This window comes from Arabidopsis lyrata, assembly GCF_000004255.2.
Source record: "Arabidopsis lyrata subsp. lyrata unplaced genomic scaffold ARALYscaffold_2, whole genome shotgun sequence".
Classification (NCBI taxonomy): domain Eukaryota; kingdom Viridiplantae; phylum Streptophyta; class Magnoliopsida; order Brassicales; family Brassicaceae; genus Arabidopsis; species Arabidopsis lyrata.
In genome coordinates this window covers 13347061-13372933 of record NW_003302554.1, presented here as the reverse complement: position 1 = coordinate 13372933, position 25873 = coordinate 13347061, and the positions used below count along the sequence as shown (strand labels likewise).

The 25873-nt window shown below is 32.6% G+C and overlaps 4 protein-coding genes and 1 long non-coding RNA gene across 6 annotated transcripts; 4 read left to right on the top strand and 1 right to left on the bottom strand.

The window, feature by feature from the left end:
* Positions 1-1658: 1658 nt before the first annotated feature.
* On the top strand, positions 1659-5782 carry LOC9324747 (transcription factor TCP12). Of its 2 annotated transcripts, none has more exons than XM_002888638.2 (2): positions 1659-2977; positions 3073-5782. In XM_002888638.2, the coding sequence occupies exons 1-2, from the start codon at positions 2011-2013 to the stop codon at positions 3162-3164; spliced, it is 1059 nt and encodes a 352-aa protein (XP_002888684.1). In that variant the 5' UTR covers positions 1659-2010; the 3' UTR covers positions 3165-5782. The 2 variants fall into 2 exon arrangements, with proteins under 2 accessions (XP_002888684.1, XP_020889789.1); XM_021034130.1 differs by having other exon boundaries at positions 1659-2995.
* Positions 5783-11356: 5574 nt separating this feature from the next.
* LOC9324746 (CLAVATA3/ESR (CLE)-related protein 12) lies at positions 11357-12466 on the top strand. The gene has a single exon (XM_021034337.1). It carries the CDS (start codon positions 11955-11957, stop codon positions 12318-12320), a length of 366 nt encoding a protein of 121 aa, XP_020889996.1. The 5' UTR covers positions 11357-11954; the 3' UTR covers positions 12321-12466.
* Positions 12467-14671: 2205 nt separating this feature from the next.
* LOC9323271 (protein CROWDED NUCLEI 3) lies at positions 14672-19546 on the top strand. Its single transcript, XM_021034335.1, has 8 exons — positions 14672-15125; positions 15213-15422; positions 15501-15754; positions 15849-16119; positions 16197-16280; positions 16780-18587; positions 18863-19049; positions 19159-19546. The coding sequence occupies exons 1-8, from the start codon at positions 14907-14909 to the stop codon at positions 19381-19383; spliced, it is 3258 nt and encodes a 1085-aa protein (XP_020889994.1). The 5' UTR covers positions 14672-14906; the 3' UTR covers positions 19384-19546.
* A 1015-nt stretch (positions 19547-20561) lies between these two features.
* On the bottom strand, positions 20562-22000 carry LOC9324745. The gene is made up of 2 exons (XR_002333899.1): positions 21539-22000; positions 20562-20870 (listed from the first exon to the last, which is right to left on the bottom strand). It is a non-coding gene; the product is annotated as an uncharacterized LOC9324745 (long non-coding RNA).
* A 254-nt stretch (positions 22001-22254) lies between these two features.
* Positions 22255-24521, top strand: LOC9324744 (piriformospora indica-insensitive protein 2). The gene is made up of 2 exons (XM_021034336.1): positions 22255-23107; positions 23301-24521. Exons 1-2 carry the CDS (start codon positions 22886-22888, stop codon positions 24375-24377), a joined length of 1299 nt encoding a protein of 432 aa, XP_020889995.1. The 5' UTR covers positions 22255-22885; the 3' UTR covers positions 24378-24521.
* Positions 24522-25873: the final 1352 nt, after the last annotated feature.

Sequence of the window (25873 nt, the reverse complement as noted above, 5' to 3'; positions counted from 1 at the left end):
GCCGATCACGAATCGTCGATATAGAAAGAAATAATATACTGTTTATTAGTAGTAAAATGCTTGCTAAATTTCTTTTACTGAATGATTTTTTCTTTTTAAAGGAACAAAATTAACCACGCATGCTTTGCAATTGCGTATGTTCTTGTTTAGACTTCTTCCTCTAATTGCAACTTATTTTGAAGATCCAAACTGAGTATAACAGTATACTCTAACCCTCTATTTCAATATAGCAGCTAGCTACAAATCCATCCGATATATATATCAAACCATAAAATCAAGGGTGTTCATTAAGATAGAAATTGGAATATAAGCTTTTAACAAAAATAATATGGAAGAATCACTTGCATTCATGATGGTTACCTCCCAAGTAACTCATAATTCATTATCAAAATAAATTAATAGAAGTACTCAAAAGAAATTCCATCTCTCTTTCAGTTTCAGGTATACAAATTGGTTTCTACCAAATTATTGTAACACATATATCCATATCTATCTATCTATACCGAAAAGATGATAATTAGTTCTATCCTGAAATTCTACAATTCTTTTTTTTCCTTCGAACTCTAATGTGAGATGAAGTTTTTATAATCATATTAAACACTGTATGTCTCTAAATATCTAAGAAACAAAAAAATTAAGGAAAAATAAAATATATTGTCCATCTTATATAAGATGAAGATACCAATATTATCTTCCAATAAAGCAGAAGCGAGAAAATGAAGGAGATGGGGTTGCTATCAAACAACAAAGCAACGCCCACGTGAAGGCATGACCAAATAGGCCTTAGACTTGGTCCCTTTCGTTTTCTCTTCCCACTTTTCTTCTCTTTGCTATCACCACTTTTTTCATTACCCTAAATCACTATCACTCCCACAACCTCCAGTTTAACCTTATCCCATCCACACCACACTTACTAATAAGCCTTTTTCCAATAAAAGCACTTCCTTATTCCTTAATCAAAAGGGCTTGTTGCTGATCTACCCACTATGGTAGTATGGTACATACATACATGGTAGTTAAGAAAAATAGTTAAGAAAAACACAAAATTTCGACTACAACTTAGTTTTATGAGTGAAGAGTTAATTGCTTGTACGAGCCTTGTAGACTAAGTTGAACTCAGTATAATTAGCTTTCAATACTACAATTTACTTTACCTTTGATGCAAAAATCATACAATCTAACTTTTGAGTATGTAGTGAATTAAGAACAAAATCGATTAAGCCTCCCAAGTCCCAGACCAAACTATTAATCTTTTTCTTTGGTTGCTTCTAACATAATTATATCGTAAATACTACTATATGGAAAGTAAAAAAAATTACAAATTTCAAAGTTTCAAGTTTAAAATTTAATTCATATGTAGTTACATTTGCTAACAATAGAGAATTCAGTAATCTTAAAAAAAAAAAAAAAAAACAATAGTGAATTTAGGTAACATTCGCTTCTATAAATTTGTGTAATATTATGTTCTGTAAATGTTATTGAAGCAATATGTGTATTCTGTTCCACAAAAATTATTAGGATGAAGATTAAAAGAAGATGATATACCAATGTTATAGTTTTTTTTTTTTTGTGAAATATCTATATTAATTAATGAAAATTGATATAATTTGTAAACTTTCATTAATAATAGTGTAAGTGAATATAACAAAAACATTAGCCATAGTCCCTCCGTTTGTTTTGGACAACCTTTTGAAGCAGAAGGTAGGGTATACCCCAACCGAAGGAACTAATCCATATTAGTAACGACCGAACCTATCCATATTAGTAAAGACTGTCTCTCCTTATTTCTATTTAGATAGTATTAAAAGATATTTACGGAAGTGATAGAGTTATATAGAAAAACATATAGTGCTTTAATTTTCTTATTTTCTACAATATCTTTTGTCCATCTTCCTCAAGCTATCAACGTTTATAGCACAAGCACACACAACCACTAATGAACCAAAGGGCTTGAGTGAAGAAAGGAAAAAGAAGATTCTGTTTTCATTACCTATTTCTCTCTTCAATCTAATGTTTCCTTCTCTAGACACCAATGGCTATGACCTCTTTGATCCCTTCAATCCCACACAAACAACCATGCTTCCTTCTTTCACCAGTTACATTCAAAGCCCTAGTTCTCACCATCACTACTCTTCGCCATCTTTTCCTTTCTCTCCAGATTTTCTTGACAGTTTTAATGAATCCTTGTTGATAAACCAATTCTTGTTACAGCAACAAGATGCAGCAGCAAATGTTGTTGAATCTCCAAGAAAACTTTGCAAGAAGCTTCAGCTAAAGAATAATAATGAGAAGTGTGTTGATGGAACCACCTCAGAACAAGTTCCACGGAGAAGAATGGCCAAAAAAAGGGACAGACATAGTAAGATCTGCACGGCTCAAGGTCCTAGAGACCGGAGGATGAGGCTGTCTCTTCAGATTGCTCGCAAGTTTTTCGATCTTCAAGACATGTTGGGTTTCGACAAGGCGAGCAAGACGATTGAATGGCTTTTCTCCAAATCAAAGGGTTCCATCAAACAACTTAAAGAAAGAGTGGCTGCATCGGAAGGAGGAGGACAGGATGAACATCTCCAGGTTGATGAAAAGGAAAAGGATGAGACATTGAAGGTGAGAGTCTCAAAGAGAAGAACAAAGACTATGGAGAGCTCTTGTAAGACTAAAGAGTCGAGAGAGAGAGCTAGAAAACGAGCAAGAGAGAGAACAATGGCAAAGATGAAGATGAGATTATTTGAGACCTCGGAAACAATTTCAGATCCTCATCAAGAAACTAGAGATCAGATCAAGATAACCAATGGTGAACAATTACTAGAAAGGGAACATAAAGAACAAGAATGGAGTCATACTAATGTGAACATGGTTGAGTATCAAATGGATTCTGTGAGCATCATAGAGAAGTTTCTTGGACTAACCAGCGACTCTAGCACCTCTTCCATCTTTGGTGACTCCGAGGAATGTCACACAAGTCTTAGCTCAATAATAGGTACTACTTCACAAGCAGGTAACGGCAATGTGTTAATTAAAAACCCTAATTAAGTAATGTAGTTTTGATTAATGTTGGCTTTTTGCTAATTCCAGGAATGTCGACACCAAGGGAACACAACACAACGGTAGATGAAGAGAAAAGCCCTATTTCATCTTTTTCTCTATATGATTATCTCTGCTACTGATGATTATGCGGCTCCATCCTTATGAGGTATTTGGACTTTATGATCTATGCATGAACATAAGAGCCTCATGAGCCAAATCTATTATATAGAAATGTAGCTAGAGATTTGTGTGTGTGAACGAGAGGGTTTGGTCTGCCTAATTTGTTTGAGGCTTTGGAGTACTGCTTGATTGATGGATCTATATATATATTTTTTTTTCTATTTTTCTGGTTTCATTTAGTTGATTTTCTTGCAAGTTTCTAATTCTCTGGCATTTATTTGTAATTGTTGCTATTTGTCTTCTGTAATTAGTTCAAATAAGTGCCTTTTTATATATGTTAGTGTTGGGAAATTTTCAAAGGTATTTCACAAGCACACAAACAAAGCCAATTTATAAGATTGTGATGGGCACAAATCGCTAGTCTAAGTATAGGAGCTTTAATTACCACATTCCAAAATGTGTAAGATATATAAGACAATAATTTAGATATGTTAGACTTTGTTCTACTTATTTTGTCAATTAACCATATGTATGAGTATTAACTAGTGTTCTAAAAACCACTTAGATGGTATTTATGTATTATACATACACATGTAGTACTGATTTCATAAACGTTGTGTCTAGCTTCTACTGGAAAACGTTTTCAAACTAGACATTGATTAAATCATTTTGAGTTGGACTAGACGGGTTAATAAACAGATCATCATTTTAAGCACGTTAGAAGTTAGTTAATTGTTCTCGAACTATTAGATATCGATTAATCGTTTTTAGATTGGCTATTTGTATATATATTTTAGGGAAAAAAAATCATTGTTTTAGGACTGAATTGAGAAAATGTTTTCCTATAAACTCATACAATTCTTTTCTTTTTTTTTTTCTAAAATTGCAGCCACTCTAACTTCCATCATGTCAATTTTTCTCCCAAATTCTCAATCACTGTTTTTCTTCTACTTTCTTGAGTTGGGTGCAGTGATATGCTTAAATTTACAGTAGGTTCTTTATTAGAAAAGAAAACATTTTCTTAAGACGGTGTTTTAGTAATGTGAATTTTTTTTGGTTTGATTTGTGGATTATTATAGTCTTAACAGGTTAGCACCAACGAGTTTCCTTGACATGCATTTTCCCTGCTTGCATGGCAAAAACCTCCATGCATCTAATGATTTAATAAAATATACCCTTTTTACCAAAAAGTGAAATTGATTATCAACATAACGGAATTCTATAAACTTCTACCAATATAAAATGAACGAACGGAAACTCTCAACAATCAACATCAGAAATGACAATGTTTCTCCTTCGAATTTCAGTGTGAGTTGAAGTTCTAACCATGAAAAAACCTAATCGAAGCATAAGTTATCAAAGAAAAGAAAAACAAAGTGAAACTTATGTTTAATCACACGTTAAAATAAAAATGAAATAGCAATGGATCATGATCATCATCATCATCATCATGCCCTAGCGATAGCAGAAGTTGAAGTAGCAAAATACCAATGATACACGCAATGGGCCTTAGGCCCAGAAACATCAAATGTTCTTCTAAATAATGGGTTCACTAATACACTAATTTTAAGGTCATACGTGGGTAAAGTATCAAGATCGATCCAACCAATTCAAACGAAAACTGAGACGAAGATAATCTATAAGCCGATTATTTTTTCATAAATCCAAAAATCGAACCCAATATTAGTAAGGACCAAACCAAAGCAAATAAACCGAATTAAAATTTTGTATTAATTAAATAAGACTGTAATTAAAATAAAATAGATATAATCATATTAAATTGATTAAATCATTATATCTTTATATCAAACTGCATCAAACCGAATAAATCTAATTCTGTAAAACAAACACAACCCAAATCTAGAAAAACCGAACACCTCTAAACAGATCATACCACCAAAAAAAAAACTAATTCTATATATGAATTTGATTGTTTAAATTCATATATAAAAGCCAATGTGTCAAAAACTCATTCTATTAATAAAAAATATACTGTAACATTAACAACTGAATTAATTAAAAAAGACATTTAACAACTGCAAAACATGACTATACTGTAAAATTGTGCATACATATTCTTTCTTTTCTGCCATAAAACAAAATGCATAGGTTTCAGGTTGTTTGATTACTTTTTAACAGCAGAATTTCGAATATTCAAGGAGAAAAACAGAAGAGGCACTTTTCTCAGATCTAGCTACTAGAAACAGATGAACAGAGGAGATACTAACCTGTAATGTAATATCCTCCTTGTTTTTTTTTTTTCCATTCTCTCAGGGCCAGCTACTTTTGATCATGGGTGTATCTTTAACTACCCAAACCATATATTCTGACAAGAGTGAAGCAGAAGAAGAAACACAAAGGTACGTTAAAGGCGAAAACCTCACTCTCTGCTTTAAAAGCCTTTAAAAAAATATGGAGCAGAATAGAGGAAATAAAGAAAGACATAAAAGTAGCAGTCTAGATTGTGTAATTGTTGACAAAAAAAAGATTGTGTAAATGTGTCAAAAGATTTGATCATGTCTGATTTAAAGGAAAAAAAAAACATAAATAGAGTCGATCGGTTTTGCAGACCCAAGCATGGTTTTTCAGCTAGGTCCAATCAGATTCGGATCAGTCACTGGACTTTTTTTTTTTTTTTTTTTTTTTTTTAAGTTGTAGCCAGCGTAATCCGCAGACAAAGATTATGTATTGCATGTTTTAGGAATTATTACCACAAATGGGTTCTACAATGCAAACTATTTTAAACAATCAAATAATTGTAGTTAGGTGGTTTCACCTTTTCTTTATAGACTAGGGAGATTGGGACCAAAGCCAGATTTAGAAATCTCCATAAAAATGCTAAATCAAGTCTTAATTAAGCCAAAAGGTATATATTATAAAGAAAAATAAGCCCTTTAAACATAGGTTTTGTCTGCTTGGTCCTAAGGACCAGTCCTGTTTGAAATTTATGTACATTTTTAATCAATATTAAAACGTACATTAATAAGGATTTTTTTTTTTTTTTTTTTTTTTTTTTTTTTTTTTTTATTTTTTTTTGCAAATGTATCTATTATAAAGAGAAAAAGCCTTTAAACATAAGTTTTTTCTGTTTGGTCCTAAAGCCGGTTCTGATTGAACTTTATGTACATTTTTAATCCATATTAAAACCTACTTTAATAACGGATTTTTTTTTGCAAAAAAAAATATTCACTTAATATATATACTGTATTATTATATAATTCCTTACAATTAGTCGGATATTCTCAAAATTATTTAAGCGGAGATAAAAGTGACTTATCACATACTTCTGATGGATAGATTTGATAATGATGTATATTTTAATTTGCTAGGCATTGTTGAAGTTTTGCTTAATAAGCAAAAAAATGACATATCACACATTTTGTCTGCGCTTTTGTTTCATATGCGTTAAACTAACTAAAGAAGTGAATAACAGAAAAACTACTGTTGTTTATTTATTTGGAAATAATGGAAGAAATGGGATATGGATGTCGAGAGATAGATCTTTTGGCAAAATATAGCTGCTTCTAGATTGCATAGACACATAGACTTGCACTGCAGCTCGTACGGAGCCTTGCCTAAAATGCCCCAAAACTCTTACAACAAACATATTGTCGCATATGATAAAAATCTATCTACACGTAAAATGTAACTCAATCAATTGTTTTTGTCACTTACGTACGGTTTCATAATAAAATTCACTTTTTAAATTCTTATTAGTTGTTGCCAACAACAAAAAAAATCCTTATTAGTTTTTCTCAATGCATCTTTATTATACATAGTGTCTATTTCGACTTGTGTACGAGAGTATTCATTAACTTAATTCTACCGTGTTTTAGTGAAATAAAATTGTTTGCATCATTCATGAATTTCAGCACTAATATCCATGTTGATTTTATGTTATAAGAAAATTTTTGTTCTTGACTTCAGATTATCTTTTTGATAATGGATGACTTAAGATTATCTTGTTAAAAAAAAAAAAAAGATTATCTTGTTTTACTATACATCAGTTTACAGTTTAGGTTAGTTTGTTTTGTGTTTAAACTTTACATCTAATATAAAAGAAATTTTTGAGCAAAGAAAAAAGATAAATAAGAAACTAATTAGGTAAGTTTGGTCACAGAAAGTGTGACGCAAGCATGTTAACTAGTATTTTTTTTTATCACCCGTCACTGCTTGTTGTCACATACAAAACTGGTAAAAAATTATTGATAAAATTTCCGTCTAAATTTTTATAAGAAATTACAACGATTAATTTTTTTTACAATATTTTCTAAAACAGATTTGCTTTTGTGATTATTTTTTAAAGCTTTTGTGATTAAATAAATTATCTGTATAATGCGCTTTTACTGTAGTTTGTGTGATGTATTTCAAAATTTCGACTTTTTATGATATCTTTTTACTTTGAATTCTTGATCTGTTGTATTGTTTTTTTTTTTTTTGTTTGATTAAGGTTGATGTCTTGTTAAGCATATGTAGGAGTGTGTTTAAGTGCATTGTGATTGCTTTCATCTTTCCATATAGGTTTTAGTTGAAAAAAATAAATCTATTTGAATATAAAAAAAAAGAGTGACAGTGACAAATCATGTATACATACGTTCTGAAAGATTGTATAAGATATTAAACTCTTCAACGTTTTTAGAACACGTTTAATTCTTTTCATAATATCCCCTCTATTTCTAAATAATGTATTTTCTATAAAAATAATTTGTTTCAAAAAGATAGAATTTTTAGGTTTTTTATGCAATATTTATTACAATATTACTATTGATGAATTGCAAACTTCAAGGAAAAAATAATTGAATACTATTGGTTTAAAATTATAGAAAATTGTAAATAAGAAAAAATAATACTTCCCCCGTTTCACAAAGAGTGTCGTTTTAAAGTTTTAATCTCGTTTCACAAAAAGTGTCGTTTTGTGTTTTCAATGCAGTTTAAAGACTAATTCTCCTTTTTGTCCATACTATTTTAGCTTATTAATTAGAGAGATGTTATTATTTAGTGTATTAATAAGGGGTAGAAATGAAATTTGTTTAATTTTCTTAATTTGTGTGAAGAATGATAGAATGACACTCTTTGTGAAACAGAGGGAGTATATTTATAATCAACTTTTAAGATGTTTTCTTAATACTCTATCTGTTTCACAAAGAGTGTCGTTTTAAAGTTTTAATTGTGTTTCACAAAGAGTGTCGTTTTGTGTTTTCAATGCAATTTTAAAACCAAATTTCTTTGTTATACTACTATTTCAGCTTATTAATTAGAGAGATTGTGTTATCTAGTGTATTAATAAATGGTAAAAATGAAATTTGTTTATTTTTATTAATTTATGTGAAAATGGTAGAATGACACTCTTTGTGAAACAAAAAGAATATGTGTGAAAACTTTAAAGGAAGATTCACAAAAATGCCTCTTTTTCAATACTCCTTTTCAAAAATGCCCCATTTGGCTGTCCATTTTTAAAAATACCCTTTTTTATGTACAAAATGACTAAATTACCATTCTTTTAATAAAAGATATCACAAATATATAAGGAAAACATGAGAATGTACACACATCAAAATTACAAATTTGATTTTGTAAAAACTTTAAAATACTTTGTAAAATTTTCCCGTAAAAATTTTACATGCCAAAAAATTTTCCCGCCAAAAATTTCTTTTTGCGGGAAAAGTGATTCCGCAATTTTTTTGGCGTTAAATTTTTGGCGGAAAAAATTTACAAGGTATTTTAAAGGTTTTTACAGGGTATTTATAAGGTTTTAAAAGGTTTTACAACGTATTTATAAAGTATTTATAAGATATTATAAGATTTTACAAGCTATTTTATAAGGTTTTACAAGTTATAAGGTTTTACACGTTTTTTGTAAAGTTTTACAAGTTATAAATACCTTATAAAACCTTATAAGTACCTTGTAAAACCTTTTAAAATACATTGTAAAACCTTACAAAACACTTGTAAATACTCTGTAAAACCTTTAAAATACCTTGTAAATTTTTTCCGCAAAAAAAAATTTGCCAAAAAAATTGCGGAATCACTTTTCCCGAAAAAAAAAATTTGGCGAGAAAATTGCGGGATCACGTTTCCCGCCAAAAATTTGCGGGATCACTTTTCCCGCCAAAAAATATTTTGTATTTTGTGGACCTAATTTTGTTTCAAATAAGGGTAAAATGGTCATTAAAAATTAAAAGCGGGCAAACTTAAAAATGGACTCTCAAAAAGGGTATTTTTGAAAAGGGGTATCTCAAAAAGGACATTTTTAACAATTTCTCAACTTTAAAACATACGTTATTTAGAAATAGAAGAAATATTCAAAATTGAATTAATCTTCATTTAACAGTACTTTAAAGTCAATTAGACCATCAGTTTGAAAGATTCATTGGTTTGGCATGTTTTCATTATTTTGCAATATAAGTATATAACATTTACAATTTAAAAGTTAGTAACATAATAATAAAATAATCATACGTTTGGTTTTAGATTCTTAGCAATATTTCTATTGCAATGTAAATTTCTATTGCAATGTAAAATTACATTTTTCTTTTTTGTTAATATTAAATTAGATATTTCTCCTATATATTTTTAACTCATAATCTTTTTTAGAATTTATATGTTTATATATATATATATATATATTTTAAGGAATTGTGATAGTGCACACCTATGGAATATTTGGAAAAGGTTTTGATGTGCAATCATAGTTCGAGCACTTAATATTAGTGCAAGAGAAGATATACACAGTTAAAAAGGCTGGTTTGGAACTGCACCATGCCCACCAGTTCCAAAATCCACTCAGGAAACCTCTTTCGTGCATTGGAAAACCTTTAATCAAATTTACAATCTCATCATCTTTTTTCTTCACTATAGAGATTCACAATCCAAGTTTTAAAAAAGAAATCAAATTACTTTCTTAACAAATATATTGCCTTATATTAAAACCAGTATATTGTCTAATTTTTTATTTAGAATTTTAAATAACAAACTATCAAATGAAATTTGCACGGTACAATTTTATTTTTTAAAAAACATGGCCACTATAAAATAACAAAAAAATCTCTTTACAGATTATCATAGAATTTCGATTCAGGATCTCTTATGTAACGTTATCAAGATTTTTAATATTTGTATCATGCAAATTGTTCTATTCACCTGTTTTAGAGTTTTAGGTGGGCTTTTGAAAAAATAAAATAACCAGTCATTCAGTATATGATAAAGAAAATGTCATATATAATGTGCAACAAGACAAAATTTCAAACACATTGAACATATGAAAGTCAACCGTCAATGACAGAAACAAATTTATTGTCTGAACAAATATTAAAGAAAGTCCACGACGCAATATCTAGCTTTCCAGAGCACATGTAAAGGCAATGGATCGATAGTTCTTTAATAACTACTCTGTTCACACGTCGACTATAATTAGACCTATAAATACGATACGAATTATTGCAATCATCTCCTGCAAATATAATACCATCGATTACACATCTTTATAATAAAAGATCTCACTATCTCACAGATTTTTATTTTTTTTATTTTCATAATTCCAAAGATTTTTTCATAATTAGTAAGTTGCAATCATGCCTCTTTTTCATTCCTTGAATTCTAAGAAACCTCGATGCATTAGTTTAAATTTCTTTACACGGTTTAATACACCATAAATAGTTATGGGGTTTTCTTTTGTATATCAATAATTGATCACTATAGATTTTGTTAAAGTAACTAGTATCCGCTCTAATGATCTTTAAGTCTTTTAACTTTAATTGACTTGATATATACTCCCTCTGTTCCTAGTTATTTGATGTTTTGGGTTTTTTACTTGTTCCACCAAGATTGATGTTTTGTAAAAACATCATTATTATTTTTGTTTATGACCAATAGTAGAAGGAAAGAAGTAAAACTAATATTATTAAACTAACAAAATAATAATTAAAAAATATAAAAGTTACTTTTTCTTAATTTGTGTGTAAAACTAAAACATCATTGTTTTAGGAACAGAGAGAGTATATTTTTTGGCTTTAACGATTCTGTTATTTTTATATAGTTAATCGTTGTTCTTTACCAAGAAGAGACTGTGTTTATTTCTAATAAACGTGAATTAATATTTAAATATATAAATTTAACACAAATATAAATTTCCTTTAAAACAATCAAAACTAATTCTTAAATGATTCTTCTAATACTATATAAATGGTACTTAATACGTACATAGGTAATTCGCTAATTAAGTAATAGTACATCCCTAAAAAAACAGAAAAATAAATCCGTTTTTAGAGTTTCTTACAAAACGATAAACGCATATACACATCGTTTTTGTAGTCTAATATTAACATGTTTAGGTTCTCGGTCAAAATGATTATGAACCTAAGACTAAAAGATTATGAACCTAAGTAAGACGTGGAAGCTCTTGGTAAAAACTAAAAAGTAAAAACAAATAATACCGATCATAAAACTGAAATCTACGACAGTTTTGACTACCGCCAAAGCTAACAAAGATCAGCCAGACAGCCACTAGGCAAAATTTTGACGCAAAAAATAGCTGGACAGTTTTATGAAATTGGTGCACGCATATGTCATATGATAAAGCATCTTGCGTTGAAAAGACAAAATCCCACTCTCCCACATCTCTTAAGCTTTACATTTTGTCAACTATATATCATATATAAATATCGATGAGAGCTTCTTTCATATTCTCTTCTAAACCGTCCAACAAAACCTTTTTTAGTCTTTTTTTCTTTCCCAAAAACATACAAAACACAAAAAAAACAATAGCTTATTTACTTTATTTGTGGCCTATTTTTATTGATTAACACACCCATATGCTTAGACTTTCTTCATCATCTTCCATGGCCTTAAAATTCTCTCAAATCCTCTTCATAGTTCTATGGCTCTCTCTCTTATTCCTCCTCCTCCACCACTTGTACTCCCTCAACTTCCGCCGTCTCTACTCTCTAAACGCGGTGGAGCCATCAGTGTCGAAGCAACACCACCGTAGCTACACAATTAGATTAGTAAGCAGAAAAACACTCTCCCACAAATTCGACTTCACGCCTTTCCATAGCCGAGATAACAGCCGCCATGATCACCGTCATTCCGGTGAGCAATACGACGGTGATGAGATCGACCCTCGTTACGGAGTGGAGAAACGCCGTGTTCCCTCCGGACCTAATCCGTTGCACCATTGATGATTACACGTGTTTGGTATGTGTAGTAACATTTAAGACAAGATCAGACCTTTGCCTAGCCTTTTTTGTTCTTTTTAATATAAGTCAGGTCTGAAAGGGAAACAAATTAAAGATTAGAGCTTTTTTAAAAGGATACGTTTCTACAATTTGGTTGTTCATATATTTCATTTTATTTTTCTTATTATTTTTGACGATTGTATTCGTGAATATGTTGATATATACTAGAGATTATTGACATGTCTTGATTATTGTTTTCTTACCGTATGTAGTTATGTTGACTGTTATGTATATTGATTACTAGGAGTATTAGTTTTAATTTAAATAAAAAGAAATTGGTCGTTGATTACAATGATGAATGTTTAAATAATTGCTTTGACTTTGGGATTAGCCAACCAGTAGCTGCGACGGCACGTCACAACTCAGAGATATTCTAGATGCATTATTATACCAAAGCTATAAAATAACTATAAATGGTAATGAAGAATAATAATTTTTGTTTAACATGACCGAAGTATATGACTACAAGTTTATAATTTCCTTATATAAACAATTTCTGTCGATCATCAGTTCTCATTTTAACAAAATATAAAATAGAAATTGTATTTTTGTAAAGCTATCGTAAAGAAATTTGGTTTAATAGGTTGAAGACATTTATTTGGTACGTCTGGATCTAAACATGACTTGAGGCGCCTCTAACGTTCTGTCTTTTCGATAGGAATAAGGAAATTGTCATTTTGCAAAAGCTTCACTTTCTCTCAATCGCAGGATGTGCCGACTTTTTACTATTTGATTTCTATACCAACTAATTATTATGATAATATTTCTTTTTTTATAATGACATTTTACATAATGCAAAAGGGTCCAAGAATCCAGTGGAAATGGTAAGCTGACTGATTCAACAATTTTGAGTAAATTAATTGCGTCTTGTATTAGTAAGATGGAATGAATTTATGAAAATTTTAAGGAACTGAAGAAGATTTTTTGTTTTTTCTTACGCTCCATGAACAGTGCTAAAATAAAGAAATTTATCTTACCTCATAATGTATAACACAAATAAGTTAATGTTAACTCATATGTAAAAATGAGCTAACTCATTTTCAGGTTTCTGTCAATTCAAGGATAAAACTATCTAAATTTGTTGAAACTGCTATTTACTAAATGAAAAATGAATTCATATTATGTGAAAAAGTTAAAAACCTGTCTTTTTATTCATCAAATTGCCTCAAAAATTTATGATATTTTTCATAAATGTTGTTATAAGATAAAAAGTCGCCCTTACACAATAGTCTAGAGACTCTGGTAGTGGTTGGGTGTCCATCATTTTTCAATGGACCCCTTTCAGATATTAGGTTTTTTTTTTTTTTTTTTTTTTTTTTTTTTTTTTGTGTGTGAAAGTATACAGCATTGTATTAAATTTAGTAATTTGAAAACACACTAATCAATTATTTCAAAAAGATAGATAAATAATCCGTAAAACTTTTAAAATACGCCCCTTTTTCAATAATCTTTTTCAAAAATGTCCTTTTTGGCTGTCAATTTTTAAAAATATGGCGGGAAAAATTTTTACGGGAAAATTTGACAAGGTATTTTAAAGGTTTTTACAAGTGTTTTGGCGGGAAAATTGCGGGATCACTTTTCCCGCCAAAAAATATTTTGTATTTTGTGGACCTAATTTTGTTTCAAATAAGGGTAAAATGGTCATTAAAAATTAAAAGATGGCAAACTTAAAAATAGACTCTCAAATGGGGCATTTTTGAAAGGGAAATTGGCAAAACTAACCAACAAAAAAACTTTAATTCAATAACTAACCTCTAACCCCCCTATTCACTCTCTTTCTCTCCCTATCTCTCTCTACCTTCTTTCTACAAAACTAATTTTTCTTTTTTTTTGGTTATTCACCTAAATCACCCTTTTTGAAAAAGGGTATTGAACAATTTCTCTAAATTTTAATAGCTTTTTTTTAAGCATAATGCATGTGCTAAATGGAGTTAACTCGTCGTGAATAATTATTTGTTATAGAATATGATTCAGTGATGATAGAAAAGACGATAAATAAACATTTAACTTCGTTTAATACTCTCCGACTCCAAAGAATTAATTATATTGCGGAAACCAAACACTCAGAAAGTAAAAGATTCTTGTCTTTAACAGTACTAGTGTACTACATTAGCCAGTAGCCACTATATGCTACATTAACCATCTAATGTTTCGTTGTCATAAAACAAACTTGGGCTGACTTATAATCAAAATGGCTCAATTTAAGTGGATAATAAAATAAGCCCAAAACGGCCCAATAATTTTTTTCCAGGAGCAAAACGTCGTCGTTTTGCAACTTGCAAGTAAAGCACCGAAGAGTTAGTTTTTGGAGTTGGAGAGTGACGATTACAGAGTAGTTTTTGTAAGCGGAGGAGAAACTGTTTTACTTGCTACTTCCACGACGGCGCGTGTCACAAAACCCACAAAGAAAGCTTTCAAATTTGAGCAATTCGCTTCTTCGATTCCTCAATTTCGCAAGTTGTGAAATTGGTGTTGTTTTCGTCCTCTCTTTCTTTTAATGAATCTGGGTCACTAGGGTTTCGAACGGAAATGTTCACTCCGCAGAGGAATCGGTGGCCGGAGACTGACCGGAAGGGAAAGGCCATAGCTTTTTCCGACGAAATTATGACACCTCCTCCGCAAACAGTGCTTCTCCGAGAGGACGATGATTGGCGGAAGTTCAAAGAGGTTGGTTTGCTCGATGAAGCTTCTCTAGAGAGAAAAGATCGTGATGCTCTTATAGAGAAAATCTTGAAGCTTGAAAAAGAGGTAAAAATAAAGTTTCGATTTTTGCATTATTGTGTTACTGAATAATATTTGTGTTGTGAATTGAGAAAGTGTTTCCATTTTTGGCAGTTGTTTGATTACCAACATAATATGGGGCTTTTGCTAATTGAGAAGAAGAAGTGGACTTCAACAAATGTACAACTTCAACAAGCTTATGATGAAGCTACAGAGATTCTTAAACGTGAAAAGACGTCGAATGTAATTGCTTTAAATGAAGCTGAAAAAAGAGAAGAGAATCTTAGAAAAGCTTTGATCGCTGAGAAGCAATTTGTGGCTGAGGTATCTCATTTCTCAATTCATTATGCTCTGTTGTGGCTCTGATGTTTATTAGATGTTTATGCTATTTGTGTATTTCAGCTTGAGAAGGATTTGAAGTATTGGCAACAAGAACATTCTGTGGTGAAGTCTACTTCTGAGGAAAAGTTAGCGGAAGCTAATGCTTTGGTTATTGGTATGAAGGAAAAAGCTTTAGAGGTGGATAGAGAGAGAGCTATTGCTGAAGAAAAGTTTTCAGTGATTAATAGAAAGAGTTCTGAGTTAGAACGGAAACTAAAGGAGGTGGAGACTCGTGAAAAGGTGTTTCAAAGGGAGCATCTTTCGCTAGTTACAGAGTATGAACGATCAGTTTTTACTTGTTCGTTCTGTTCCTTGTTTGTTGGTATGGAGATCTGATCTCTCGTTTTCTCTTTTGCTTATGTTTCTTAGAAGAGAAGCACATGAGGCAGTGTTTTACAAGCAGAGAGAAGACCTACAGGAATGGGAGAAGAAGCTAACACTAGAAGAAGATAGGCTGTCTGAAGTTAAAAGAAGTTTTAACCATAGAGAAGAAATAATTATGGAAAAGGAAAGAACCATCAAGAAGAAAGAGAAGATCCTTGAAAACTTGCAGCAAAAGATTTATATTTCTAAGTCAGAATTGACAGAGAAAGAGGAATCTATAAAGATTAAGCTAAATGACATTTCTTTGAAGGAAAAAGTGAGTTATTTAGTTGCATTTTTTTTTTTTGCTTCCTGTACCTTTTGGCTTATATATCAATTGGGTTTCTGTTTTAGGACTTCGAGGCCATGAAGGCTAAAGTTGATATCAAAGAGAAGGAGCTCCATGAGTTTGAGGAGAAGCTTATTGAAAGGGAGCAGGTCAGCCTCAACTTGCCCGAAACTTTCTTCTATTTGTTAAATATATATCGCCTTTCTTTTCTTGTTCATTGTAATGGTGGTACTGAATCTTATAAAAGGGAAGATGTGCTTCTGTGTTTTGAAATTCTATTACACAAACATACCAACCCACCTCTATTAGCTCCGTCAATTTAATTTGTCACATACAGTGAGGCATATACGTATTCACAGTCACTAGTCTCTTAGTTGTTTGGGGATACCCTGTCGTTTTTGTTGTGAAATGTTATCGTCTACTAGTTAACAAAATCAGAGTTTGTATACAGAGCTTGGTTGTAAGTTGTAACTAAGAGGAATAATTTTAAAACTATGGTGAAATTTCTTGAAATTTTTTTAAGTCACTTTCCCCGGTTAATAGTTTTCTTTAGTTTCTATCTGCTAAGTGCCAATATATATATATATATATATATATATATATATATATATATTCAAATAGAAGTGACATGGGATTAAAATTTAACAGATGGAAATTGGGAAGCTCCTTGATGATCAGAAGGCTGTTCTAGATTCAAGAAGGCAGGAGTTTGAAATGGAGCTTGAACAGATGAGGAGATCCCTTGATGAAGAACTCAAGGGAAAGAAAGCTGAAATCGAGCAGCTGCAAGTTGAGATCAGCGACAACGAAGAGAAGTTGGCTAAGAGAGAGGCAGCTTTAGAAAAAATGGAGGAGGGAGTGAAGGAGAAAGAGAACGATCTTGAAGCAATTCTCAAAACTGTGAAGGAAAAAGAAAAATCTCTAAAAGCTGAAGAGAAAAAGCTGCATATAGAAAATGAGAGATTGCACGAAGATAAGGATTGTCTGCGTAAACTAAAAGATGAGATTGAAGAGATTGGGGCTGAGACAACAAAGCAGGAATCAAGGATTCGCGAAGAACATGAAAGTCTCAGGGTTACAAAAGAAGAGAGAGTCGAGTTTCTGAGGCTGCAATCTGAACTGAAGCAGCAGATAGATAAAGTTAAGCAAGAGGAGGAGGTTCTCTTGAAAGAACGTGAAGAACTGAAACAAGATAAGGAAAGATTTGAGAAAGAGTGGGAAGCTTTGGATCAGAAGAGGGCTGACATAACTAAAGAGCAAAACGAAGTTGCTGAAGAAAAGGAGAAACTGAGAAATTTGCAAATATCAGAAAAGCATAGGCTGAAGAGAGAAGAGATGACCTCAAGGGATAATTTGAAGAGGGAATTGGATGGTGTCAAGATGCAGAAAGAATCATTTGAAGCCGACATGGAAGATCTTGAGAAGCAAAAAAGGAATCATGACATGGAGTTTCAGAGGCAAGAAGAAGAGGGTGAGAGAGATTTTAATGAAAGGGCGAGAACATATGAGAAGAGAAGCCAAGAAGAGCTTGACAACACCAATTACACAAAGAAGCTGGCTCAAAGAGAGATGGAAGAAGTGCAATACGAGAAGCTTGCTCTTGAGAGGGAAAGAGAACAAATTTCTGTCCAAAAGAAGTTGTTGAAAGAACAAGAAGCTGAGATGCATAAGGACATCACTGAGGTAGATGTACTTAGAAGCTCTTTGAAGGAGCAACGAGAAAAATTTATCTGTGAAAGGGAGCGTTTCCTAGTATTTCTGGAAAAACTTAAGAGCTGCAGTTCCTGTGGAGAAATAACCGAAAATTTTGTTCTGTCCGATCTTCGACTACCTGATGTTGAAGATGGGGACAAACGTTTCGGGAAACAAAAATTAAAAGTAGAGGAAGCTTTGAACATTTCTCCCAGTGCAGAGAATAGCAGGAGAACATCTTTGCTTGGGAAAATCGCTTCAAAGCTATTGAGCATATCACCAATTGGGAAAGATAAAATCACTGATGTGGGTATAACGGCTAAGCTTCCAGAATCTTCGCAACCTGATGATACTCTGGATATAGTGTCAGGCGATGATCATGAACCGTCTGCTACTGAACAGAGTTTCACAGATAGTAGAATACAAGATGGTCCTGAAGGTTCCCTGCAATCAGAGATAAAAAGTGATAAACCTAGACGAGGTAGAGGTAGAGGTAGAGGTAGAGGTAGGGGTAAGTCTGCTAGAGGAAGATCGCAAGCAACAAAAGCTGCCTCTAGAGATTCAAAACCATCTGATGGTGAAATTCCAAGGAAGCGACAACGTGAACAGACTTCTAGAATCACAGAAAGTGAACAGGCAGCTGGTGATAGTGATGATGGTGTAGACAGTACCACAACTGGTGGACGTAGGAAAAAAAGACAGATAGCTGTTCCAGTCTCTCAAACGCCTGGACAAAGCCGATATCAACTCAGGAGACATAGAAAGTAAGTTCGTACTTCCTTTTAACTGGAAAAATGAGTTTCAGGGATTACATATGAAATCATGATTTTTTTTTTTTTGTTTGAATGTATAATTAGTTGATCAAAATAAGAATGTTATGTACAATGGGAAAATCTTAAGAAACTAAAAACACCAACATTCTAGGTCCTTACTAAACAATTTCAGCTTGAGAAAAAGAAGAAAAGCCTTAGGTGGTGATGAGTGAAATCTTGAATTTTATACGTGCGTGACTTATATTTGTATGGAAAATCTTTTTCAGTGTAGGAACAGAAGAAGATAAAGCACAAGCATCAATGGGTGCCACTAAAAAACAAGAGAGTGTCAATGGTGATATTAGAACAGTGCCAAGTCCGAAGGAAACTCTTACTCCACCGCAAGATGAGAATAGAGAAATTGGCAAAGCTGAAGTATTCGTGGAGACGGTAACACATGAGGAGATTGTTAGGGTATGATTTTCTGAAACATTGAATTGGATGTTATTTTGTTCTGTCTGAGTGGAACATATGGGTATGTTAATCTTGGGATATATTTATTCAAACCATGATTTTTATACAGGTTGAAGTAGAGACTGAGTTCAAGGATAACAACACGGGAAATAGGCTAGTCGAAGATCAGCAGTTGGAAGCAGGAGGCAGCGGTGAAATAAGAGAGCATGGTGAAGATGATGATGAGAATTTCAGCATGAACGAAGATGAGAACGAAGGAGAGGAAGAAGAAGAAACAGAGCGCCAAGGTGATGCTTCCATAGGAAAGAAGATTTGGGTCTTTTTCACAACTTGATCATTTTCTTTATTTCTCTCTAAATAACAAAAACTATCCCACAAGTAGGATTTTGCAACATCTTGTTATGTGTTGGTTCTTTTTTAACTTCTTTTTCTTTTTCTAAGCAACTTTAAACAAAAAGGCATGGGCATTGTAGGAAATGTAACATTTGATTCTTACTCTGCCACTCCATAGATAATGCTGGTATTCAAGGAACCAAACCAGAGACTCGAAGGTAAGTAACAAAGTTACATAAGTCATTGTCATGGACCTGACATCTTTTTTTGGTTATCTTTGCCTGAAAGTCGCCAAACCGTAATAAAGTTCCAAAACACAAAAAGGTAAAAAGAAGAAAAGGACTACACAATGGCTTACATGTAGGATCTTACCAAGATTTCAAACTTAAATTGTTTAGATTTATAGTGAGTAGATAGTAGATACGCCTCACCTTTCAATGTTAAGACAAAAAAGAGTGTGGTCCAAAACGAAGGACATGCAATAGCATCAAACTCACTCTTCATTACCACTCTTTTAGAAACATTCTCATTAATTTCTCAATGGCAAACTTCTATTAATGCTCTTAATTAACTAATTCTAAATTTACAAAACATTAGTTCCAACCAATTAAGCTTCTTCCTCTCTAGTTGTATTTTTGAGTTTTTTTTTTTATTCCTTTTTTCAGGAAATATGATAACTGTTTTTGAAGAAAGGGACAGTTGATAGAATTTCAGAAACCTATAAAGAAAAATATTAGTTTAATAAAATAAAATAAATATGTGGAGGTTGCAGAAGAAACAGAGTCCTTATAAAAGACTTGATCTTCTCTGTCTTTCGCTTTCACTTGCATTATCAACACAAGGTGTTGGACCTCTCTCTTCTTAATCATTTTCATTACCATTAGGGATTATTACAAGATTTGTCCCTTTTGGACTACCATTTTTGAATTTTGCCATTTAGTTGATTGGTTTTTGGAATTGCCATTTTCAGCATGTGGAAATGACCTTCTTGTCCTTCATGCTGGTGGTCTGTTTTGGGGGTAACGTCATAATTGATAAGATGTTGTGGGTGTGTTCGAGGGAATTTGGAGATTTTAAGTTTTTCTTTCTCTGCTCCAGATAGATATATCATGCAACAAAAATCTAAATTAATATGTATATGTATTTGAATTTGTGTAAAAAATGATGTACACATACTTATTATATCAACAAACCAAAAGAATACCATATATTAATTATAATATTCATACAATACCTTTATGCATACACTTCTGAGATCAGCTCATGCAAAAAAAGATTAACAATACCCAAGTCAAAACAAATCTCAAAAGACAAAAAGTATGAGAGATGTTTCATGGGCTGAGGGATCATTTCTGGTTTGGCAAAGGCAAGCAAGTCGTTCAAAATAGATCTCTTTCACAGTTCGAAACGGGTCTATTTCACAATCTCAAGCATAATACGTTGGCCTTCGTCAAAGAACCGAATGCAAGCTTTCCTGGATTGTGCCATCTGAAAAAGAGTATTATACATTCAGAAAAATATACGATGCTTAGCTTCAAAAAGAAGTGTTTACAATCAATTACCCAAAAAAGTTCATGTACCATCCTAGTTTCTTCACCAACATACCTCTGAACAATCATTTTATTTTTCAATCAATTACAGATTTCGCATCCAAAAGCCAACTACAAATATCAGTAAGGGATGACATACAAGACTGTCGCAAGAATTAAACTAAATCCTAAGGATTACAAGACAGGTGAACCCAATGGATGAGATATCAAATGCAAACCGTGGAACGCTAAGTTGAATAAGAAGTGTCGAATAAGTAGGGACATTATACCCTAAGGACAGCTACAATGATCAACCCAAGGGAAAAACATAAAAGTCTGTCTAAAACATTAGAACTAAACCCTAAATACTACAAAACGGGAGAACCCAATGGGTGAGATATGAAACTTACACTAAATTGCTTAGATGACCAAAACCTAAAACATCGATTTTAAATTCAATAACACAGAGGATCATGTTTCCACGAACATCTTAGAATACTAAATTGCTTACATCGATAGAGAGATCAAGCGACGAACAAAACCCTAACACATAATCGCATCTAAATCCAATAACGCAGGCACAAAGACAGAGCACAATTTCCAGAAATTTTCTGATTAGTTTGTTACCTTAATGGTGAGTTCTGGAGGTAGGAACTAGGAATTGGAATTGTGAACAGAAGCTCGCTTCCGGAAGCATCGTTTAGTGGAATCGAGAAGAAGAGAGGCGAGTTCGAGAGTACGATCGACGAGAAGATCCTGAACGGATGCATCACCGGAAGCTGAGGCGAGAGCTTTATCGAGAACTCCACCGAAGGAGTACCTAACTGAAATTGGAGAGAAATCTGGAAATAAAATGAGCGATGAGATAATCAAATCGGTGTAGCTATATGATTGGAAACAGTACGGACGGAGGGACAACCCTTCACCGAGAACCAACAGCGGAAAACTAACAAAGCAAAAGGATCATGTCACAACGCCGGTGCCCAGTCTCTGGATCTGGAACCGGAGAAGAACCAAGACGACGAACTCTCTTCTCTGTCTTTCGATTATTCTTGTTTTTGCCAATTTTTTTTTAATCATAAATAACATAATTATGTAGATTGGGTAAATGAAAAATATAAAATAAACGGATGTTGGTTTCATATGGACGGGGTAAATAGGTAATTTCAGCGTAGCAAAAGTGGCAAATCCAAAAGAAAAGCAGAAAAATGGCTTGCTGCCCAAATGCCATCGGAAAAAGTCCATAGAACGTAATTAACTCTTACCATTATTGTTTCTATGCTTTGGTAACTGTGTCTTGCTTTTAAAGATTTGTCTTCTTTTTTTTTGGTTTATAAATTTTAATTGCTTAATGCTAAGTCGTTGTCTAAAACCTCTGGCTATGTACCCTATAACTTCACAACTTAATTCAATTTGCTTCTACTCTATGTATAAAACTAGCTACGAACATGTTAAACATTGTAACTTTATAAGAAAGATCCTTTACATTTTCTTTTTGTATTTATCAAATATTTGTCATATTGTAGACTGCTAAAGGTTCTTATATAGGTGTCTATATCCATATACATAAAGCTGTGTAATATGTAATCATAAGTTAGAGAAACAGATTTGGCTTTTCCTCTCTTGTTCTCTGTTGTGTCTTCTTCTTGGCATTTCCTCTATAATAAACCCTAAAGAGAAACAAAACAGAGAAACCTCTAAAGCTTTCTCTCTTTTTTTCTAATGAAATTTTCTTGTCACAAACCAAACTCTATAAGAAAAAATCTTGTATACAAATCAACCAACATTCATTGTTTTTAAAAGGGTCCCATGACCCATTTGTGGTGATAGCTTTGTTTTTATCTTCCAACATTAACACCCACCCCAAATTCTTGATTAACCTTTGATAGAAACATATGCAACAACTTGAATAATTCCAATACAGATAAGATCCACACAACACTTTTTCTCCTTCTATTCTCTTGTATTTTCTCAATGAAGATGCTTAGATTAAGGAAGAAGCAACATTTGGTGTTTTTACTATGTGTGTGGTGTTTGGTGGTGGATTTGAGCAAGGCAGAAACAGAGGAAAGTGAAGGAGGTCCCATGGAGAAAACAGAGCAAGCTGCTCTATACTCTACCATTCAAGGTTTTGTTGGTGAATCTTGGAATGGTTCTTATCTTTATCCTGACCCTTGTGGCTGGACTCCCATACAGGTCCTTTCTCTCATCATTAATTTTTTTTTATCTCATTTGAGTCCTTACAAGAACAACAACAAAAATTATCAATTTTTTTTTAAAAAAATAGCTAAGTAATGTTTTAAGCCTATCAAGATTATGATTCTTGAATTCGAAAGCCGATGAAAATTGTTGAACAGCTGATGTAACTCTCTGTTGTTTCACTCTTCAGGGTGTGACTTGTGATATGTATGATGATCTTTGGTATGTAACTGCTCTAAGCTTTGGGACTATGAAAGACAACTCTCTTGCTTGTTCTGATATTCCAGTGATCAGACCACAACTCTTTGAGCTCAAGCACCTCAAGTCCCTCTCTCTTTTCAGCTGCTTCACATCGCCATACCGATATCTAGCTTCAATCTCGGATGAGAAGTGGTTGGATCTCTCTAAAAGCTTGGAGAGGCTTGAGATCAGATCAAACCCGGGACTGATAGGTGAACTTCCTTCTGTCATCACTAACCTCACCAACCTTCAATCTCTGGTGGTGCTAGAAAACCAGTTAACAGGTCCATTGCCAGAGAATTTGGCCAAGTTAACCAGATTGAGACGTTTAGTACTGTCTGGAAACCGGTTCACAGGGAGAATACCAGAGGTCTACGGCTTAACCGGATTGTTGATATTGGATCTGAGTCGGAATTTCTTATCCGGTTCGTTGCCCTTAAGCATTGGAGGATTGGAATCTCTGCTGAAACTCGATCTTAGTAACAATTACTTGGAAGGAAAGTTACCTAGAGAGCTAGAGTCCTTAAAGAATCTGACTCTTTTGGACCTGAGAAACAACAGATTGTCAGGTGGATTGACTAAAGATATCCAAGAGATGAGTTCTTTGGTAGAACTGGTTCTGTCTAATAATCACCTAGCCGGGGACTTGACAGGAATAGAGTGGAGAAATCTGAAGAATTTAGTGGTTCTTGATCTCTCCAACACAGGCTTAAAAGGGGAGATTCCTGGTTCAGTCTTGGAGCTCAAGAAACTGAGGTTTTTGGGTTTGAGCAACAACAATCTCGGAGGCAAACTCATTCCACAAATGGAAACCGAAATGCCTAGTCTCAGCGCGCTCTACGTGAATGGAAATAACATCAGTGGAGAGCTGGAGTTCTCTAGAAAGTTCTATGAGAAGATGGGAAGGAGACTTGGTGTTTGGGGGAACCCTAATCTGTGTTATAACGGAAAGGAGATCAAGAACCTTAGCGATCATGTTCCTTTTGGAGTGAACCAATGTAAGAGAATTAAGGCAGATAAATATTAGAACAATCAACGGGTTTGTGAATTGTGATAACAATAACTTGGAATTTGGAAATGATACAAAGCTGTGGTCTATTCAATTTAGTATTTTATTTAACGCTACTACAGAAACTCTTGAGAACATAAAAATATAATTTCTTGTTTGATTCTTGTTTTTGTTATTTTACTAGTTGATCCTTGAAGTATTTACATACAAACAAACATATAACTAAAAACCCCTAATCAATTTTATGAAACTCTTAAATCGATTTAATCCCAGATTACTCCCGGTGATACTTCTAAAAAACGAACTACAAGTAGAGTTGTGTTGGGAGATAATTCTTTCCAATATGATCAGTCAACTTCGGGCCGGGTTGATTAAATAATAAATACCAATGAATCTCTTTTTGATTAAATAAAATAATGAAATTTGTTGAACTTTTTAATTGTCAACTATTTAATTAGGCACAACTTGTTCATCTATGTACAAGAAATTAATATTATATGTTTTTACAAAATTTAAAATTAAATGTTAACTTATTGAACCACGGTCAAACTGGTTGACTCGTTAATAAAAAGACTTTCCGGTTCAATCGCTGGTCCAGTTTTAGAAACACTAGGTTATAAACTCCTGCGATGTCGCGGGAAAACTCATTTTTGTATTTAAGAATTAAATTTACAAAATTAAATATTTGATTGTGTTTATGTATTAGATTATTGTGATTATATATATTCATATATTTGAATGATTACATGAAATTTACCATGTTTTTACGTTATATTGTAAATATTAATTTACATGAAATATACCATGTTAAAGCTTTGGAACTGTTTGTTTTACTTTGTAAAGCACTTGCCAATCAAGCATGTAGTGCTTTTGGTTATACATTTATTTAACTTTACAAAAACCTTAAGAACCCAAATTATATAATCTCTTGTTTGATTCTTTCTTTCTTTTTGTTACTAGTCTAGCTAGTTTGGCCTTCAAGGATCAAACATAGTGTGTTATAATTAAAACGAGGAATACTATTATACTAAATATTAAACTTTCTCCCATACTAAAAAAGTATTTACATACTATTATACTAACAAACATTAAATATGTGTTTATAAATTATAAACACATATTTTTGTTTATAATTTTTTTTTTTTGACATCTTTGGATCGACAAGGCCCAATCCATAGCTAATCCCTACTACGCGGGGTAACACGACTTAGTGGAATCGAACTCCGGTGGGGAAGGCGGAGTCAAGTGGACTTAACCACTTGACTAAAAGCACATCCCCATTTTTGTTTATAATTTATAACTTAATTTTTAGTATAAATAAATATGTGTTTCCAATCAAATAGAAGAAGTGTATGACTTTTTGCGACATGTCTAAAACGTAGGAGGTATGTTGGAACTCTATTATATTTTGGTATTTCAAAAAGGAAATATAAAAAAGTCTATTTAGGAAAAAAAAGGGAAAAGTAATCCGTCAAGAAGTCCGATATAGCTAGATGCAGAAATCAGGTGGATAT